This window comes from Cololabis saira, chromosome 3 (assembly GCF_033807715.1).
Source record: "Cololabis saira isolate AMF1-May2022 chromosome 3, fColSai1.1, whole genome shotgun sequence".
Lineage (NCBI taxonomy): Eukaryota > Metazoa > Chordata > Actinopteri > Beloniformes > Belonidae > Cololabis > Cololabis saira.
Window position 1 is genome coordinate 55,636,014 of NC_084589.1, and position 22,277 is coordinate 55,658,290.

Sequence of the window (22,277 nt, forward strand, 5' to 3'; positions counted from 1 at the left end):
GAATTAGTGCGTTAGGTAGCAGTGCTGCGTGTGAAAATGCGCTGATAGTGATCGGTGATCGATTTGCCTGGCATCGATTGATTTGGTTTCAGAACCGGACAGCTCCTCCAAAGAGCTTCTAAAAGAGTGAAACTAAAGAACGGTGTTAAGAAGTCATCTGAGAAACACTCGTATCTAAGGGCCCCTTCTTAGTTGAAACCTTCTTTGAACCTCTCTTAAATCCTTAAGAGAGGTCGGATCTGGGAAACCCGGCCGATGTCTTTATAGATTCACCGGGAACTCGCACAACTCTGGGTTAACCAACTCTGGGTTACTTGAGTTGATTCATAACCGGTGTGTTGGAACCAACTGAGCGGGTTTAGTCGTCATGGGTTCAAGTAACCTCAAGATGAGACTTTAACTCAGTGTTTGTTAAACCTCCCACCTGGAATACCCCCAGGATCTCTTCTTGGCTCTCCAAACTACAGGTTCGGCCATGATTGATCCCTTTTAATTTTAATATTGATAAAGTTTGTTTTGAATAGCTTAGTTTATGTCACTATTTCTCAGGAAAAAAAACTAATTTAGCTGAAGAGAGGAAACTAATTTGTTGACACAGAAATAATTAGAAGTTGAAAACTGGACTTGAAGCATTTAATTAATCTATATTTCTTTCACCTAAAGAAAAAAAAAAGAAAACGACAACTTGGTGAAAGTGAATATATTTATTCATTTGAAAATGACCCATCACCAAACAAATGCTTTGCAGTTGTTACAGAGAAAACAATGATTAACTGAGTCGACGATCCCCCTCATGTCTGTTCCCCGAGAGAAACCTTAAAATTATTACATTTTATGTAAATTCATTTATGTCTTATTACTATGCAAAATCAACATGTAAAACCGTTTATGAAATGTAGTACAATATAGAAGGGATTTAATTGTTGTAGGATAATAATTCAAGAAAATACATTAGACGAAAAAAAATCTGACAAACTTATCATATATTGATATGTTTCCATTAAATGGATGAAAATCCCCTTTTTCCAACACACCATTAATTCCAGAAGACAATTAACATAATATGATTACAGCAAATGACTAACAAGCTGATAAACCCGTTTTTGTAGTAATACCACTTCTGACCACATGGGGAACCAATGGGTCTGCGTTGTTGAAGAAAGACCAACCGACGATACTGAGCTAATGATAATAATAATAATAATAATAATAATAATAATAATAATAATAATAATAATAATAATGATAATAATAATAATAATAATAATAATATTAATAATAATAATATTATTATTATTATTATTAAGAATAAGAATAAGAATAAGAATAAGAATAATAAGAATAATAATAATAATGATAATGAGTGAGGCCGATCTGCCACATCTTGTAATATCACTTTGTCCCACAATAAGTGCACTTTGTTGTTGGTGATGCAGCTGACATAAACTTTATTGTTACATGATGTCAATGTGTTATTTCTACATAATATGGCTTTAAACATTCCAGGTAAGTAAAATGTCTATTTTGAATGCAAAGAGAAGTTCTTGAAACGATTGATTTTCTACCACGCTATAGCAATTTGTTACCATGACAAAAAAAAGCTGAGGGAACACAACCCCAATTACAATAATTCGTCAGTGCCAGCATGAGTAGGAGCTCATATCAGAGTCCAACACTGAACCGAAACATTCTCTTATATGATTCTATCAATATTCAAATACTGTGACTTTAAAAATTATTATTCTTATTCACACAAACTAGAAAACTGGTACTGGATCACTAACTATGTCATTTAGATCAGGGGTTCTTAACCTTTCTGACCTTGGGGCCCAATTTTTTCAGTACAGAGTGGCCCGGGGCCCGTTAAATATTAACACTGTATAGCAGGGGTATTCAACTTTAAGAGGTCCATTTAGAGAAAATTTACTCAAGCGAAGGTCCAGAACATCATAATATATATATATATATATATATATATATATATATATATATATATATATATATATATATATATATATATATATATATATATATATTCAAGTAGCCTCATAGTTGTATCAACATCTGCATCTGACTGTTATATTAAAAAAGTACATATTTGCCAATTAACATGTTTAACTTGAATTAAACATATTTTTTTCTCTTAAAAATAAAGTAGATTTTATTTTATTTTTCAAATGCTATCTTATTTTATTTCTCTACCAGCAGTTTGAATTCCCCCTTTTCTTTGTTAATTGTCTCAACACATTTTTATACTAAATTAATATAAACACATCTTAACAATTTAAGGTTCAGGTTCAGGTTCTCATATGCATGTGGAGGTGCTCATTGATGAGCCTGAAACGATATTTAGTTTTAATTATGTTCACTGTGGAGAAAGCTGCTTCACAGCTGTATCTGGACCCAAACATGGGTGTTTTAAGATGCTCAGCTTATTTTTCTGTGACTTCAGTTCAGACTTGAGTGGATATGTTTGATGAAAAACGTTGTGTTTTGTTTCAGTGGCGTTTCACTTTGGCACTTTGAACGCCACGGTCTCTGAACGTATGAGACACTGGTTTTGTCCCAGTGGGAAGACTGAACAGGATGAATTTGTCCATTCCGGGTTGCATATTTAAAAATACAGCGAGGACAAAACTTAGTTTGATTTTACTTAGTTATTTACATTAATAAGTTGTCAGGACTCAGTGTGTCGGGTTCATCCGAGCCTGATCAGCTACGACGGGCACAGCCCGCACCGCAGCTCTCTGGTCGCGCTGCAGCACTTTACTTTCTGATGCTTTTTCGAAAGCCCGAACAGTCCAGTCCAGCAGACACGACAGCCCACGCATCTACATCTACCATCTTTCACCAGTAACGACGGAGCCCACCGCCCGAGCGGCAGCCTCAGCCGACCTCCCCGGCCGCGGGGACGCGCCGGGATAAATGAGCACGCCGCGCTCGCTCGCTCTGGGCGCAGACCCAAGTAATCGATCCCTAATCCTGGCGGATCTAAACCTACTCTGTGCAAAATGAAGGATTTTCTCTGTAAAGACACACCATTTCTCTTACTATTACACGTACAGCTAGCTGAGTGTCTTCTCCTCATTTGGTTGGGAGTTGCTATGCAGTCCCGCGGCCCCCGCGGCCCACACGTACAAAACTGAATTTTTTTTGGCGGCCCACTAGATGGCGCTCGCGGCCCAAGTGTGGGCCGCGGCCCTATGGTTAAGAATCACTGATTTAGATCATCATTAAAAAAACACCAGTTTTTCCTTTTGAGCGTCTGCTCAGGATTCATGTACAAGCATAAAAAATAAGTTTTAATTCAAAGCTTCCATAAAATTGCATCAACATGTGGTAAGATTTCTTTCATCATAATGAATGATGATGATGTACTTTACTGACGATGTCATAACATTATCTACAGTAAGGTTTCTATTTCCACATAAAATGTGTGTGATTATTAATGCGACACACAGAGCAAAGTGGTTTCTAAAAACTGGTTGTGTCTACTTCTGTTTTGGAAAAGTACTTGCTGCTGGTCTTTAACTTTTGACTTTAGTTTACTGCAATGAGCCCATCAACAGTAAGTAAAACTTAAGATGAATTTCAATCAAAAACAGATAGAAAATGAAGTGTTTTGGACACCAATCCAGAGAGGCCTCGTTACGACCGCCAGGAAGGTCCACGACCCTGCGGTTGTTTCTCCTCACATGGTCACAACTGCAGAAAGAACACAAAACCACTCTGGTTAGCTGTTAAACATTTGCAAAAGTATACAGTGTAACTGTGTTTTACTTTCAAAACATAAAAACAAAACAAAACAAAACAAAGAAAAAGAATTACTTGTCAGTGCTTAATTGCAATAACCTATTAAAAGTTAAACGTTACCTTTTCACTGCAGGAAGTTGGTGATTTGGACCGTGTGTGGATCATTTCGGTCCCTGTAGCCCTTTCTTTTGATCCAGGTCGTCATGGTGACGTGATGGTCGACCGTCATGACCCCTGACCCCTGAAGCCGGCTAAACCATCCTTCCACCAACTTCAGACTTTGTTCCTGAAAACTGTGATCAAACATGGCCAGCCTGCTCGTATTCTTCCTCTTCATCTGCAGGATGTTTGAGCTGCTGCCGCCGTCCAGCTGTCTCATCATCGCACCGAGGATTGTCAGTTTGAATGTTCCCTCAACATCATCTTTACTCATGGTCCTAGCCAAGTTTGATCTAAAGTCTTCATATTTTGAATCTGCAAACGGACTGTGTGCCTTTTTAGGCCCATAAACAGCTGGAAATTCATGGCCACGATATTTCTGCACATCCGTTATCAGGTTGGGATCCAGAGGAGAAGACTTTGCTCTCTCTTTAAGCATAGACTGTGCTAGTTTGCCACTCAGGTTCATGTTTTTAGCTTCCAGCATACTACGGACTGGTATGCTAAGGATTTTTCCAATTTCTGGATTTTGAGTTGCATGTTTTTGCCATTCCTTGTATTGTCTCACTTTCCAATCCCCTGGTATGGTTACTGTTTTGCTGTCTTTGATGATCCTGTTTGGTTCAGCTCCCTCTGCCATGTACCAGTTTCCACCTCTGACTCTTTGAGTCCACTCTGAGCGCTTGATTAAACCCTCCCATTGGCCGGGGTTTCTGAGCAGAGCAGCAGCCTCCATGGACCTGAGCCGGTTCGCTTCCAATGTGACCTCATGTTGACCAGCGTTTGGTTTAATGCCTTGTGCAAAAGCATGAAAGAGTGAGGTCTTGCCGCATATGAATATGAGCGTGTTATTGATTAACGCATCATAACGGCCATCGGGATATTGGGCACTCTTTGGTGTGTAGATCAGTGTGACAGTTTGACTGGCAGGTTTATTGGTCGGGTTCATCACTTGCATTTTAGTAAGTTTGCCACGTCTGTCCTGTGTTAGTATGACAGCTTTAGTTCCAGTGACCTCTGACAGGAATTGGACATCAAGAATTGTCCCGCTTGTTTTAGGATTCTTGACTTTCTCTGCATGTGATCTTGAGAGTTTACTTGCTTTTGCTGCTTTTTGTTTCTGGTGATCTCTGAATTTATCCTTTACTTTGTTAAAGCCAGATTCTGCTTTTTCCCTTATGGCGTCATTCACTTTACCTTGAACAGAAGAAACAATGTGACTGAAGAACTTCTGACGGGACACTTCCACTAAAGCATCAGCCAGTAATTCACTGATGGTGCCGGCCAACTCCTGCTTGAATTCTTTCAGCATCTCAAGTTCTGAAGATGACAGGTCATTTATCTCAACTTTCTCTGTCATAGAGCGTTCTTTTTTAAAAGAATTCAGCTCCTCCTTAAGTTTTAAGAAAAACTTGTCGGACAGAGTGAGTACTGCAGCAGTGGCATCTGCTGCCAGGATCCCGTAGTGGACAGTTTTGATGATGGTTAGAATTGTATGTGCTTTTCCTGTAGTATGAGCTCTAGCTGCGTCCATTATTTTGATTATGGATGAGTTGAGCTTGTTCTGCCAGTCCAGGTCAGCCTTAAATGGTTGTAGAGCAGTTTTGCTGTATCGTTTGAAAATAAACAGCAGGTCACTCCTTCTGTCCTTGTCCTTCAATAGATCGTTGAGTTGTTCCTTATGTTCGAGGTGGGAGAGGATAATAGAGTCTACCAATGTGTTCAAGGGGTTGTTGTCTATGTTAGTTTTCACTTGTTCAACAATTCTCTTTGACAAATCTGTTTTGATTCTTTCCAGTATTTCCTTCAGTAGTGCGTCTTGTGCCTTCTCAAGTCCTTTAAAAATGACTTCCTTCACAATTAGTTTCGAACTGCTTTTTATTGCATTCTTCATGCTTGTTTTTGTGACCTGACTGAAGCTTGCTTTAGCCTGCTTGGAGAGAAACTTTGGCAAAGCCTTCAGCTTTTTCCCTAAACCTTTTAGTGCCATTTTGAAAGCTTTGAAGCCCTGTTTTACCAACTTTATCAACTTACCAACTCCAAAGGAAATAAGTGATATACCGATTGAAATGGCTTTCTCTATAGCCCATGACTTCCAGCTGAACTCTCCTGTCACAAGGGCCTCTATACCGTAGATACAGTCTGATATGCCTTCAGTGATGAGTCCCATGCCAACCTTAGCCAGAGTACCAAATGTAAACACTGTGAGCAATACTCCAGCAACAATCTGAAGAATTCCAAGAAAGAGCACCACCAGAGCACCCCAGAATGTGGGCTCTTCTTCCACAGCAAATATATATTTCATACCTTTATTGTAGAGGTTGTAAGCTTCAGCTTGGAGTTCTTCATCAGCACTTGAAACCAGGGAGAAGACTGGTGATTTTTTGGCCAATGCATCCTTTTCCTTGTCACGAATTTCCTCCAGCTTTTTGATGGCCTCAGTGATGTTCTCATCAAATGACTTGTACATGTTGCACTTGGTTGTGAATTGCTTTTCAAGGCTGGTTGGGTCATTGTTGGTTGAGGTTGCAGTAGCCATTTTCACAAACTGCAAACAGATCAAGCTTTCTTCAGTGAGATATTCTAGAGAATCTTGTGCTTTTCTCAAATCTGTTATTGCATTAGTGAGATAATCTGGATTCCTCTGCATTATTGTGCAGTATGCATGATTGTAAAAAGCAATGGATGCCCAGCTTTCATCTTGATTCATGGCTTTTTCAAAGAGCTTGGTGCTGACGTCCCATTGTTTTTTATCTAGTGCTATATTTCCAAACTTGATGTAGTGATAAATGCTAGAAGAAGGTGAAGTCTGATTTTCAGACTGACTTTTTGCCTTTGACAAATCATCTTTTAGTCTCAGTTGCAGTTCATCTCTCTTCAACTGTTCAATGTCTTCTGAATGAATTTGCAGCCAGATCCCCCAGAACTCATTCATGACGGCCACAACAGCTCTTTTTTCATCTCCAGCTGTGTCTCTGTAAATCTGTTGAAGTGTTTCACAGTACTCTGAAAACAGTTCCTCTCTCAGATTCATCTCTGTGACATCATCCATCATGCTATTTATCTTTTCCACTGCACATTTGTCCCTGTTTCTCTTCACTTCTTCTAGAGATGTCACCATACTGAAATCTTGCTGCAGATTTTCAGTGATAGTGATAATCTGTGCAGATCCAGGTTTGCCTTTCCGTGCTGTTCGACCAAAAGCCTGAAGTTCCACTCTTTGGTTCTCTGAAAGGAAGGAGAGAATCACAAAGAGTCCCCCGTTATTGTTCACCTGTTTGGACACTTTAATGTCTGTGCCACGCCCAGCCAGGTTTGTGGCAACAATGACGTCTCCAGGAAAAAGTTCCTTTTCCATTTTGCTCAAACTGTCTTTGTCACTGCGGCAGTAGAGAATTATTTCACCTGGGACATTGCTTTTCAGGTCTTCGTAGATCTCGTTGGCTTTGTTGATGGTTTCACAGATTACCAGGGCTGCTCTTCCACCCCTGTAGGAATTTGGCGAGATCTGAGCCATGACTGTACGTTTTATTTCAGATTTCCACTCTTCAGATTTCTTCAGTGTACCTTTGACCTCAAACAACAACTTCCTGTTGAAAGTTGGCATTTTGCAGGCAGACAGGTTTGGATATAAGTCCTGCAAAAACAGAATATCTGTTTTGCCGCCAAGTGTTCCTGTTGTTCCATATATCTTTCCCTGGTACTTCTTAAAAAGGGATATGTTAGAAATATAGTTTGTAACTGTTGAAATTGTGCTCAATTTGATTTGGTGTTTAATCTCAACAAACTGTTGCAGGCCATCGCCCCATTTCTTATTCAGTTCTACAATACCAGTAGATCTGAAGTCCACAGGACAGACATTGTTGTTTTCAACAACATAGTCCCGTCCTTCCCTCAGCTGCATCGCCAGAAAGCCATTCTGAACCCACGCGGACACTTTGCTTTCAATCAGACTTTTCAAGAATCCGGGGATGCTGATTTTGTATTTGTTGTTTGTACACGGGGTGTACTGAATCTTCTCTGTGATAAAGTCTGCAATTGGCCTGATAAGACTTTCTTCTGAGTCATAGAGAGGACAACACAAGCCTTCCTCCAAGACAAGAAACGTCAGCTCTGGGATTTGGTGTTTGTTGTACGGGCTAACCTTTCTGAGACAGAGCAATCCCTTATCGTCTGGAGTGTAAATGGTAAACCCATAAGGGATATAGTCCTCCAATTCTTCAAAAAATTCAACCATGGCATCCTGACTCACAGTTTTGAGTTGGTCAGGAAGGTTCTTCTCACTTTTGAAGATCGCCTCTGTAAACCCCATTGGTACAGTGTTGGTTTGTTCAGCAATATTTAAAATGTCCATTGGGTCATCGATTCCAGTTTCTTCTGTGTTGATTGAGTCAAAGACGGCCTTGAAGAATGAGGCTGGAGGACCCTGGACAAATGTCCTATGTCCTGAGGACAGAAAGCCGTACTGAGAAACGTGGCCCCAGATCATGGCGAGGATGGTGTTCAGGTGTTCCATGGAGACCATGGGGCTGGACAGGTAGGTCAGCTGCACTCCCTGATCCAGCAGAAGGGAATCCACTTCATCAATTATAACGCACTGATAGCTGCGATCAGGTCTCACATCCTTCATCTCAAATATCTGGCGAAGGTGATCTGCGGCGAAGGCATCAATGGTTCCATAGACCACATCCTTCTGGTAGCATTCTTTTCGATCCTCATCTTCTGTCTTGTTTGTGTTTGTGTCAACAGTAATGTTAAAGTAGTTGTAGAACTCACTCCATTCTCCTGCATCTCTTTGACATAAGACCGAAGAGCTGGAAACCACATCTACTTTTTCACCTCTCAGCACACGCAGCACTGCAAACATGGCTATGACACAAGACTTGCCTTCTCCAGTTCCCATTTCCAAGAGTTTCCCATTATCAGATAAGGCCAAGAGACACCAGCTCATCATCTGGGTAGCCCTAGGAAACCACTTCCCTTTAGCTATGTGTAGGTGAACAGCATTGCATAAAACTGCCAGGACTTCTTGAAGGTCTTCTGTTTCCAGACTGTGACCCAGAGACTTTGCTCGCTGTACATCTTTGTGTTTGTCCATATCACCACTTTTGATGAGGTTTGTTACATAAGTTACTACAGTCTCAGATTTACTCAGAGTCTGTTCATCTATGTCTTTCATCTGACGTATTTCATTAAAGAGCATGTCAACACTTTTGCATTTTTCATTAGCAAAGCTCTTTTCTAAATGTTGAATGAGATTCTCAGTTGTATGTGAATCTATGAGCTCAAGGAGAGATCGGTTTCTCTCGTCTGTCCACTTGGATGAAACCTGGTATGTTGACATCCGATGTAAAACTTTCATGATGGAAATGCAGTCTTCATCATGATGGTGGTGAGTTAATGCTCCAAGGAGGCTCAAGATCTCTGTTGGTGACCAAAGTGATGGCACGCCAAGAGTGGAAGCCACTTGAAAGACTTCTTTTGCTTCTTCCTTTGAGCCTTGGAATTGCTCTGCACAGGTGAACAAGACATCCAAACACCATCGATTTGCAGCAGATGTCATGATTTTCCCATCTACTGATTCATTCGTAAGCACTTTGAGGAGATTTTCAACAATGGTCAAAACGAAGATCTGATTGGAAAGCAATGGCTTTCCAGTAATTTTATTAAAGACCTGGATGAACTCACTCTTGGTGTTTGTATCGATTAGATTTGTGTGGAGACCCTGAAAAAGACCCTTGATAAATCTGCATTTCAATCCCATTTCTTCACTTTGGAACTTGTGTACGAGGGTCTCCATTAATTCTGCAGCAACAACTTCAGATTCCTTCTGTTTGAGCTTTGACAGATCCAGTTTTTCCAAAGAACTTAAGCTTTTTGCATCGATGATGAAACCTCGAATTAGCTGAGGATGTCTATTTTCCATCACGTCTTTGCCATGCTGAAAGTAATCAGAAACAAAGTCATCCAATACACCATACACAATGTCTGCTCCATAGACATCTCTGAGTGATGCGTCTGTCTTCATGTTTGTGTTTAGAGAAATTCCAAGGTTGTTGTAGAAGGCCGACCACTCCTCAGATTGCTCTTTTGAGTGATCAACAGAGCTCAGAACAATGTCCAGTTTGTGTCCCATGTAGACACATGCGGCTGCAAACATTGCTATGACACATGGGTCTTCTTCTATTCCAACCAGTTGTGGTGCTCCAGTCTTCTTTTTTATCACCAGTACACACCAGTGCACCATGTGCTTCACTGTAGGCCACCAGCCTTTTGTGTCAAAAACTGCTTTACAGAGAAGAGAGAGACAGTTCTGTATGTTATCTTCATCCAAGGCTCCATCCTTTAAGGAATATCTTGAAGATGGAGAATTTGTTGGTACATTTTCTAAATGTTTTACAACACCAGTGGTGATGTTCTTAATGAAACTAATTTCATCATCATCCAAATTCTGTGACATTTTTAACTCTGCCACAGCTGAAAGTAGACTGTGCTCATCTTTCCTTCTGAGAATCTTTTGGAAATCCTGGATGTCCATATTACCAAGGACCTGTGTGAGAGAGTGCCCGTGTTCATCTGTCCAGTCTGGAGATACGTCATTCACTTGTATCAATGTCAAGACTTTAACCACTGAATCGTCTTGTGCACATTTCTGTGACAGTTCTTTGAGCAGATTAAGTGCTTCAGTTGGAGACCATTGGTTTTTTTCTACAAGTGTTAGGATAATTTTTGTGGTTTCAGAGTGGGTTTGGATTGAATCTGTGAGCTCTGATAAAAGAAGTTTCAAGCATTCTACTTCCATCTTTGTAATAAACACAGAGCTCCGTTCAACTGCCGTCTGCAGTGACGATGTGAGGACGCTCAGGAACTCAACAACAAAGATCTTCTCAGTGGAGAGCTCGTCTCCCATCCATTGTTTAGCGATGAGGACGGCATCAGCATTACACTCCCCAGTCTCATCCAAGAAGTGTATCAAGGTGAGATATAGTGCTTGAGTCAGTGTCAAACTTTCAGAATAATTGGATGCTGATTTGTCAATAGACCCCACCAGGAAGTGCACGTGGTCAGAGATGACTTGTAGGACAACTCCCTGAGAAGTTTCCAGAGACAGAGCGCTCAGCTCGGTGACGTAGACCTGGGTGTGCTGCAGAGTGCTGAGAGACGGTGGATCAATAATCCATTCACTGAAGAGCAGTTTGTCCAGAGCTGGGAGGATCTTCCCCAGCTGATCAGCTGTCAGTTCAGTGAGACTCAGATCTGAAACCTCAATGTCACATTTCAAAGAGAGGATTGCTAGAAAATCATCACTGCTCTTATCTGACTCGGCCTCAAATTCATCCAAATGTCCTTTCAGAACTTTTTTCTTCGACTCCTGTAAAATGGTGTCGGTAATTTGTTTTTCGTGCTGCTTTTCAGCTTGGTTCCTTGATTTTTGTAATCTTTGATTAAGCTCTTCTCTTTTTCTTTCCTCTTCTCTCCTCTTTTGCTCTGCTTCTCTTCTCATTTCCTCTTCTCTCCTCTTTTGCTCCTCTTCTCTTCTCATTTCCTCTTCTCTCCTCCTATGCTCTTCTTCTCTTTTCCTCTCCTCTTCTCTTCTCATTTCCTCCTCTCTCCTCCTTTGCTCTTCTTCTCTTTTCCTCTCCTCTTCTCTTCTCATTTCCTCTTCTCTCCTCCTTTGCTCCTCTTCTCTTCTCCTTTGCTCCTCTTGTCTTCTCATTTGCTCCTCTTGTCTTCTCATTTCCTCTTCTCTCCTCCTTTGCTCCTCTTCTCTTCTCCTTTGCTCCTCTTGTCTTCTCATTTGTTCCTCTTGTCTTCTCCTTTGCTCATCTTGTCTTCTCATTTGCTCTTCTCTTCTCCTTTGCTCCTCTTGTCTTCTCCTTTGCTCCTCTTGCCTTCTCATTTCCTCTTCTCTCCTCATTTGTTCCTCTTGTCTTCTCCTTTGCTCATCTTGTCTTCTCATTTGCTCTTCTCTTCTCCTTTGCTCCTCTTGTCTTCTCCTTTGCTCCTCTTGCCTTCTCATTTCCTCTTCTCTCCTCTTTTGCTCCTCTTGTCTCCTCCTTTGCTCCTCTTGTCTTCTCATTTGCTCCTCTTGTCTTCTCCTTTGCTCCTCTTGTCTTCTCCTTTGCTCCTCTTGTTTTCTCATTTCCTCTTCTCTTCTCCTTTGCTCCTCTTGTCTCCTCCTTTGCTCCTCTTGTCTTCTCATTTGCTCTTCTCTCCTCCTTTGCTCCTCTTCTCTTCTCATTTGCTCTTGTCTCGTCCTTTGCTCCTCTTGTCTCCTCCTTTGCTCCTCTTGTCTTATCATTTCCTCCTCTCTCCTCCTTTGCTCTTCTTCTCTTCTCATTTCTTCTTCTCTCCTCCTTTGGTCTTCTTCTCTTCTCCTCTCCTCTTCTCTTCTCATTTCCTCTCGATCCCTGACTTCCTTGTGAAAGCAGTATTCACACTTGTAGATACTATTGTGGCCAACATGTCTGAAGTATTCACCTCCATTGAACACGTAAACCTCCTGACCATGAACAGTCGCTCGGGAATAATCATTGAAGCTGCGGCATGGAGGTAGAACTCTAGAACAAATGCAACATCTCAGGCTGTTGCCCATGCTGTGTTCTGATGGTACGTTCCCCATTTTGGCTGATTTAATCCTCAGTAAGGTGAAATTTTTCAAATCGAGGCAGTTTCAGTCTGAAAGATAAATATATCAAAATCTACATTACTTTGACAAAACAGAAAAATACAACCTCATCTCACAAAAATCCGTAAAATGCCCACGACCTCTCACCACTATTTTCCGTGGTACCAACACGGAAAGTGGTATAATTACGTGTGAGCACCACGGATATTGTACCATGCAAAGTCAATGGGATCCGTGGTCGTGATATATACACGGATTATGACATTATTATTATTTATATATTATTCTTTGTCATAGTGGCTAAATTATGCGTTTCTGTCACGCAAGGTACTGTTTGTTACTGTCAGTTTGTAAAAACATGTTTTTAACGCTGTTTTAGCAGTGTTTTATTGAGGTTTTAATGGGAGCACCACGGATATAGTACTATGCAAAGTCAATGGGATCCGTGGTCGTGATATATACACGGATTATGACATTATTATGCTATTGCATAGCTTTGGCCTCCGGCCAGAGGCACTATTGTTATTCTGCGGGTTTATTATTCCTCATCTTCCGGACAGATTTCGGTTCGCTACTCCTCCTACAGCTTTGAGAAAACGCGAAAAGTAAAAATGTAGAAACGTGCGCCTTAATCGGGAATCGTGTGCTATGACTTTTATAAGCAATTGGCGTGCACGTTTTTGCGCAACGTGCACAAACGTGTGCGCTAAAACCCATCCGGAATGCATTGGGAGAACTTTGGGGCCTCACCACCCGCACACTGTTACTCGAAAAATTCTGAACCATATTAGAAAGTTGTAGGCCCTGAATTTAACTACAGTCCTGTGGATTTTCAGAGCGATGGCACAAATAGTTTTTGCACGAAGTGCAAAAACATTTCCAAATTTCCAAACAAATGGGGAGATCATTTTCCCATGTATTCCTATGGCGCCATTCAAAGCGGATGGGAGAAAAAAGACGAAATTCACCTTTTTTCTGAGTCAAGTATCTTTCTCATAGTTGCACGTAGAAATGTCATTCAAACTTCAAAACGGAGGAAAACTTCTCTTCTCTCTCTGAACCTGGAACTGTTTTTTCCTAAAATGTACACTTTTCAAGATATGAGCGCTTAAGCGAGGACTGGAAATCACTTTTTTGTCAAATCTAGAGGCAGGTTGTAATTGATTAGAGTGAGGAAACATTCAAAAAATGAACATAATTTTTATTTGTAACTCGAGCTCAAGGCCAAACCGTAAAAGCTAGAAAGATAATTTTTGGTCAGAATGTAGACATAGATGTTGAGATTCAAATAATGTGACTTTGACAGGCGTGGTGTGCACAAAATTTGAACAGGGGGGGCAACAGACACGCCAATTCCTGCCACGGTCTCCATTGACTGCAATGTAAAAAAAAGTTTTCTTCAAAAAAATATCATTTTTGTTTTCGAACTGCCGTTACTAACACATTTTAAGGAATATCTGAATGAAAATAAGATTTACAGAATCTGCTAGGTTCTCTGTTTCTCAAAATGTTTTCGTTTTTCTGCTAAGAGCTACGGTTTGATCACAAGGTGGAGTTATTTGAGGCTTGTCAAAAGGCAAAAATCCTGGGTTTTCTCACAGTCAGTCCGGAACCTTCCTCATTTCGAGGTTGTTGTTGCCCGGCAACCAGAGCTCAGCTGTACTGATTAGGCTGACCCAGAACTGGTCACATGACCCAGTCAGTACAGAATTCATATAGTATAACCTGAAAAATGGAGAAATCTGAACCCTGACCTTTTGACCTTAGATGATCCCCAGTCCTGCTGGGAACAGGTTCATGGTATATATATATATATATATATATATATATATATATATATATATATATATATATATATATATATATATATATATATATATATATATATATATATATATATATGAATGAATGAATGCTGAAGCTGGTAATTAATGAATGAATGAATGAATGAATGCTGAAGCTGGTAATGAATGAATGAATGAATGCTGAAGCTGGGAATGAATGAATGAATGAATGAATGAATGAATGAATGAATGAATGAATGCTGAAGCTGGTAATGAATTAATGAATGAAGCTGGTAATGAATGCATGAATGAATGCTGAAGCTGGTAATGAATGAATGGATGAATGAATGCTGAAGCTGGTAATGAATGAATGAATGCTGAAGCTGGGAATGAATGAATGAATTAATTAATGAATGAAGCTGGTAATGAATGAATGAATGAATGAATGAATGAATGAATGAATGAATGAATGAATGAATGAATGAATGAAAGCTGAAGCTGGTAATGAATGAATGAATGCTGATGCTGGTAATGAATGGATGAATGAATGAATGAATGAATGAATGAAGCTGGTAATGAATGAATGCACGAATTAATGAATGAATGAATGAATGAATGAAGCTGGTAATGAATGAATGAATGAATGAATGAATGAATGAATGAACGAATGAAGCTCGTAATGAATGAATGAATGAATGAATGAATGAATGAATGAATGAATGAATGAATGAATGAATGAATGAATGAATGAATGCTGAAGCTGATAATGAATTTTTGAATGAATGAATGCTGAATGAATATGTTATAGTCCAATATCTCTCGAATGGTTTGACATACAGAGTCATGGGTGATGTCATATGACTCAGTATCGAGTCCTTGACCCTCATTGGTGCAATTTAGCCCCGCCCCTTCTTCTGATTGGCCGATACATATAGTCCAATATCTTTTGAATGGTTTGACATACAGAGTCATGGCTGGTGTCATAGGACTCAGTATCGAATCCTTGACATTCATTGGTGCAAATTAGCCCCGCCCCTTCTTCTGATTGGCCGATATGTTATAGTCCAATAACTTTTGAATGGTTTGACATAGTGAGTCATGGGTGGTGTCATTGGACTCGGTATTGAGTCCTTCACCTTTATTGCTTGTAAAATGTACAGAAATGTGCAGCAGCCCGCTGTGGCACTCTCGAAATTTCTGCGAGGAAATTGTCTAGTTATTTATATATTATTCTTTGTTATAGTGGCTAAATTATGCGTTTTTGTCTCGCAAGGTACTGTTTTTTACTGTCAGTTTGTAAAAACATGTTTTTAACGCTGTTTTAGCAGTGTTTTATTGAGGTTTTAATGGGAGCACCACAGATATAGTACTATGCAAAGTCAATGGGATCCGTCACCCGATTTGACTGCTGTTAACATTGAATGAAGGACAAAACGATATCAATCATCCCATAGATATGGGCCAGTAGGGCCCTACTCTACCTACTAGTAGGCGCAGGAGGCTGTTATCGCCCCTTTCTATGGCTAACCCCATGTTATTAATGCTTGCTATGGAGCTCACACCTCATTATTGCCCCTTTCTATGGCTAACCCCATGTTATTAATGCTCAGTCGGCACAGAAGTTTTGTTATGAAGCTCATACCTCACCTCCCTTTTTTATGTATTTAGCTAGAATTTTAAAACTTGAACAATAGAATTCAACGTAAAATGCCGGATCTTGTCCATTAAAAACAATACTTTTTGGAACATAGTGTAACGACCACAGATAAGATAAGGGCTTGCCCGCCTGGGCAACACATCAGCATTTGGCCGACTGGTTAGTGCAGTTGACTGTGGTCTGGGAGACTGTGGTTCGAGAAATGCTCTGGGCACGACTTGTTCGCCACGGTATTTTCCTCATTGTGTTATGGTTTTCTATTAATATCTTTAAAATTTATAAACACAAAAACACAAAAGTGTCCTTGATAATTCAATAATACAATAGGTTCATGTTAAGGACATCCGTTTTAATTAGTTCTCCTTCGATTATGACATGTTTTTAATGCTCAGTAGGCACAGGAGGTTTGTTATGTATTGTTATGAGGCCTATTTCGTGTCTATTTTTGCACAGTTCACTAAGGAGGCTGAAATTCTAGACTCTGTATCAGGAGGGGACTTTCATCCACTGTGCGGAGTTTTAGATCTGTGTGACCTTCGGAAGTGTCAAAGGTCACCGTGTCTGTTGCTTTTCAGCCTGCAAAGACTATTTCGTGTCTTTTTTTGCATAGTTCACTAACGCTTTGAGCTAAGAGGCTGAAATTCTAGACTCTGTATGAGGAGGTGACTCTCATCCACTGTGCCAAGGTCCAGACCCGTGCGACCTTCGGAAGTGCCAAAGGTCACCATGTGTGGTGCCTTTTTCGGGCCTTTTTTGTGTTTTTTGAACAATTCACTAACGCTTTGAGCTGGGAGGCTGATTTTTGACTATGTTGCAATGCAGAAGGCCCTTTGCTAGGATCTTTTGGTCCCGTGGCTGTATGACCTCCACAGATTTAGTTGGCGTTGCAGAGGGTTCACAGAGTTGAGACTTGGCAAGCCCAATCTAGGCCCCATATGGAGGCCACAGGTCAAGTTTTACTTGGTTTGGTCAAATTTTGTGGCAACGGTGTCCGTTCTCATGTTGGAAAAGGTGACGTTTCAAAGCCCCGCCCACAGGTCCGATCTGCACCAAACTAACGTCTGTCTGATGCCCCCAAACAACATATAAAAATTTCAGACTCCTAGCTAAAAGCATTAGTGAACTGTGCAAAAAAGACACAAAATAGGCCCTGTTCCATTAGTCAGGAGGCTCTCAGAGCTAGAGGTTTCTACACCCTCCTAACCAGCCAGAACGTTTTGGAGGAAACACTGTTGCAGGAGTCATAGAAATTTGAATTTTGTATATGTTGTTTGGGGGGCATCCCCTGATCAGACAGACGTTAGTTTGGTGCAGATCGGACCTGTACTTTTCGATGGGCGGGGCTTTGAAACGTCACCTTTTCCAACATTCGAACGGACACCGTTGCCACAATATTTGACCAAACCAAGTAAAACTTGACCTGTGGCCTCCATATGGGGCCTAGATTGGGCTTGCCAAGTCTGAACTCTGGCCTTCGGCAGGAGGGTCCCCCCTTATGAGCCTGGTCCTGCTCAAGGTTTCTTCCCTCCTAAAGAGGAGTTTTTCCTTGCCACTGTTTGGCTTAAGGTTTTTCTCCCACTATGGGAGTTTTTACCTGCCATTGTTTATGTAATAATTGCTCGGGGGTTTATGTTTATATTTATGTTTATGTTCATGTTCTGGTTCTCTGGAAAGCGTCTAGAGACAACATCTGTTGTATTAGACGCTATATAAATAAAATTGAATTGAATTGAATTGAATTGAATTGAACTCTGTGAACCCTCTGCAATGCCAACTAGCTCTGTGGAATTCGTACATCCACGGGACCAAAGGATCCTAGCAAAGGGCCTTCTGCATTGCAACATAGTCAAAAATCAGCCTCCCAGCTCAAAGCGTTAGTGAATTATTCAAAAAACACACAAAAAAGGCCTGAAAAAGGCACCACACACGGTGACCTTTGCATTGCCGAAGGTCGCATGGGTCTGGACCTCGGCACAGTGGATGAGAGTCACCTCCTGATACAGAGTCTAGAATTTCAGCCTCTTAGCTCAAAGCGTTAGTGAACTATGCAAAAAAAGACACAAAATAGTCTTCGCAGCCCAGAAAAGCAACAGACGCGGTGACCTTTGACACTTCCGAAGGTCACACAGATCTGAAACTCCGCACAGTGGATGAAAGTCCCCTCCTGATACAGAGTCTAGAATTTCAGCCTCCTAGCTCAAAGCGTTAGTGAACTGTGCAAAAATAGACACGAAATAGGCCTCATAACAATACATAACAAACCTCCTGTGCCTACTGAGCATTAATAACATGTCATAATCGAAGGAGAACTAATTAAAACGGATGTCCTTAACATGAACCTATTGTATTATTGAATTATCAAGGACACTTTTGTGTTTTTGTGTTTAGAAATTTTAAAGATATTAAAAGAAAACCATAACACAATGAGGAAAATACCGTGGCGAACAAGTCGTGCCCAGAGCGTGTCTCGAACCACAGTTTCGCAGACCACAGTCAACTGCAATAACCAGTCGGCCAAATCCTGATGTGTTGCCCAGGCGGGCAAGGCCTTATCTTATCTGTGGTCGTTACACTATGTTCCAAAAAGTATTGTTTTTAATGGACAAGATCCGGCATTTTACGTTGAATTCTATTGTTCAGGTTTTAAAATTCTAGCTAAATACATAAAAAAGGGAGGTGAGGTATGAGCTTCATAACAAACTTCTGTGCCGACTGAGCATTAATAACATGGGGTTAGCCATAGAAAGGGGCGATAATGAGGTGTGAGCTCCATAGCAAGCATTAATAACATGGGGTTAGCCATAGAAAGGGGTGATAACAGCCTCCTGCGCCTACTAGTAGGTAGAGTAGGGCCCTACTGGCCCATATCTATGGGATGATTGTTATCGTTTTGTCCTTCATTCAATGGTATGACAGCAGTCAAATCGGGTGACGGATCCCATTGACTTCGCATAGTATTATATCTGTGGTGCTCCCATTAAAACCTCAATAAAACACTGCTAAAACAGCGTTAAAAACATGCTTATACAAACTGACAGTAACAAACAGTACCTTCGCGACAAAAACTCATAATTTAGCCACCATAACAAAGAATAATATGTAAATAATAATAATGTCATAATCCGTGTATATATCACGACCACGGATCCCATTGACTTTGCATAGTACTATATCCGTGGTGCTCCCATTAAAACCTCAATAAAACACTGCTAAAACAGCGTTAAAAACATGTTTTTACAAACTGACAGTAAAAAACAGTACCTTGCGACAAAAACACATAATTTAGCCACTATAACAAAGAATAATATATAAATAATAATAATGTCATAATCCGTGTATATATCACGACCACGGATCCCATTGACTTTGCATGGTAGAATATCCGTGGTGCTCACACGTAATTATACCACTTTTCGTGTTGGTACCACGGATGATAGTGGTGAGACGTCGTGGGCATTTCACGGATTTTTGTGAGATCAGGTTGGAAAAATATTCTATCAATATTTATTTTTGTATCAATATTTAGCGTGTTAGTGGCTGAATGATGGAAAATAATCTAATTACGTTTTTTTTCCCAATATTGCGATTTAATATGCAAATATTTTTCCTTCAATAAAATGTAATGGATGATTTTATTACTCAAACAATATTATATACATTTAGTGTAAAATGTTCTTACAAAGACCAGGCATCTTTGTTTTAAGTCTTGCATATTTTAATTTATCCAGTAAATACAATATACAGAGTAATGATAACAATAGAACTAATGCTTTGTTTTTTTAGAAAGTTTTAACCAGATTACTTCAACACCACTAACCAACATTTCTACTACCTCAGACATACAATTTAAACTGACAAAACAATGAAGGTAATACGAATTTGAAAGAGTAAATTTGGTTCATATTTTTTTCACATCATCATCATCTTCTCCTGCTTTATCCGTTACCGGGTCGCGGGGGCAGCAGCCTCAGCAGGGATACCCAGACTTCCTTCACCCCAGACACTCTTCCTCCATCTCTTCCTCCAGCTCTTCCTCCAGCTCTTCCTCCAGCTCTTCCTCCATCTCTTCCTCCATCTCTTCCTCCAGCTCCTCCGAGGGGAGTCCGAGGCGTTCCAAGGCCAGCCGAGAGACATAGTCTCTCCAGCGTGTCCTGGGTCTTCCCCGGGGTCTCCTCCCAGAGGGACATGCCTGGAACACCTCCCTAGGGAGGAGGGACATGCCTGGAACACCTCCCTAGGGAGGAGGGACATGCCTGGAACACCTCCCTAGGGAGGAGGGACATGCCTGGAACACCTCCCTAGGGAGGATCCAGGAGGATCCGGTACAGATGCCCAAGCCACCTCAGCTGACTCCTCTCAATGTGAAGGAGCAGCGGCTCCGAGCTCCTCCCGGGTGACCGAACTCCTCACCCTATCTCTAAGGGAGGAAACTCATCTCTAAGGGAGGAAACTCATCTCTAAGGGAGGAAACTCATCTCTAAGGGAGCGTCCAGCCGCCCTGCGGAGGAAACTCATCTCGGCCGCTTGTATCCGTGATCTTGTCCTTTCGGTCACTACCCAAAGTACATGACCATAGGTGAGGGTAGGGGCGTAGATTGACCGGTAAATCGAGAGCTTCGCCTTTCGACTCAGCTCCTTCTTCACCACGACGGTCCAGTGCATCGACCGCATTACTGCGGACGCTGCACCGATCCGTCTGTCAATCTCCCGCTCCATCGTTCCCTCACTCGTGAACAAGACCTTGAGATACTTGAACTCCTCCACCTGAGGCAGGACTTCTCCACCCACCCGGAGAAGGCATGCCACCCTTTCCCGGTGGAGAACCATGGCCTCGGTCTTGGAGGTGCTGATTCTCATCCGTGCCACGTCGCACTCGGCCTCAAACCGCCCCAGCACATGCTGAAGGTCCCGGTCTGATGAAGCTAACAGGACAACATCATCTGCAAAAAGCAGAGATGAAATCCTGAGGTTCCCAAACCGGATCCCCTCCGGCCCCTGGCTGCGCCTAGAAATCCTGTCCATAAAAATTATGAACAGGACCGGTGACAAAGGGCAGCCCTGCCGGTATTTTTTTAGTTGTTCTTTTTAAATCAGATTTGACAAAATATTTAATATTGGGACCAATGAAAACAGTGAAATTAAACTATTTAAAATGTTAACAATTTGAATAATACAAAAAATCCCAGCGTTAATTTCATCCTAGATGGAGCAGTTTAACTATTGTGGCTTCTGAAGTGCTTCTGGTTTAAGGCTTCGTTCCTCTAAAATAAAGTAGAACAGTTCTTTGGTCTTGCTGAGATTCAGAAACTAACCTCAGCATAATTATGGGCATGCCAAGTAATGGCATGACCATATTGCAATCGTCCAGAATGGCCCAAAGGGCAATGTTGCTAGCATTTTGCTAACAAGCTAAAGTCACAAAAGTCCCACGTCACACCAGTGGGTGTACAGCATGACCCCGCTCTGATGTGGGAAAAAAAATCCCCAAAACATAAAACACGCCCGAAAAAATGAGGAAAAACATGAAAATGAAGGCGATATAATGGTATACAGAAAAGGTTTCCCTTTTCTTCCTTATTACAGTTTTTCACAGTTGCTAATACCCAAAAATAAAAAATTTGGCACAATTTGCACAACCTTCACTTCATGTACCAATTGCTCGACCCAAGTTGGCACTACTTCACACTCCCTTAACTGCATTAGAGTCTGACTTTCCTTCTTTACACTCTGATGTCAATTACAAATCCCCTTGCATCAACCTATAACACACAAATATTCAAAACACTACACACAGTGTTCAGTCGTTGAACACACTTCTCAAATAAAATCTCAAAGCATCAAACTACAACACACAAATATTGAAATCTCTAAACTTTCAGGTCTGTTGAGCAATTTTCAATCAGGACTGCAGTATAAAATGTATGACACCGCAATGGAGGGGAATGAGTACATTTTCATTGATGAGGTTGGGTTCAACCTCGTGAAGAAGAGGCGCCGGGGCAGAAGTGTCATTGGCCAGCGGGCCATTGTTGAGGTCCCCGGCCAGCGTGGTGGCAACTTCACGATGTGTGCGGCCATGAATCATCATGGCATCCTCCACCATCATGCCCACCTAGGGGCCTATAATACTGCCCGTCTCCTTGCCTTCCTGGACGGCCTGCATGACCTGCTAATACCACGTGGTCGGATGGATGTCCCACATCGGATCCATTATATCGTCATCTGGGACAATGTCAGTTTCCATAGGGCTGCTCTAGTGCGTGGGTGGTTCCAGGACCACCCACACTTTTCCACT

General features: G+C 41.3%; 1 protein-coding gene across 1 annotated transcript in view; it reads right to left on the reverse strand.

Moving 5' to 3' along the window:
- Positions 1-689: 689 nt before the first annotated feature.
- Positions 690-22,277, reverse strand: part of LOC133440574 (uncharacterized) — a 37,811-nt gene continuing 16,223 nt past the window's right edge. Inside the window, exons 2-3 of the mRNA XM_061717886.1 lie at positions 3,874-12,591; positions 690-3,705 (exon numbers count right to left, since the gene is read on the reverse strand). Coding sequence (XP_061573870.1) covers positions 3,878-12,535 — 8,658 coding nt within the window. The 5' untranslated portion in view covers positions 12,536-12,591 and the 3' untranslated portion in view covers positions 690-3,705; positions 3,874-3,877. The remainder of the gene's footprint in view (positions 3,706-3,873; positions 12,592-22,277) is intronic.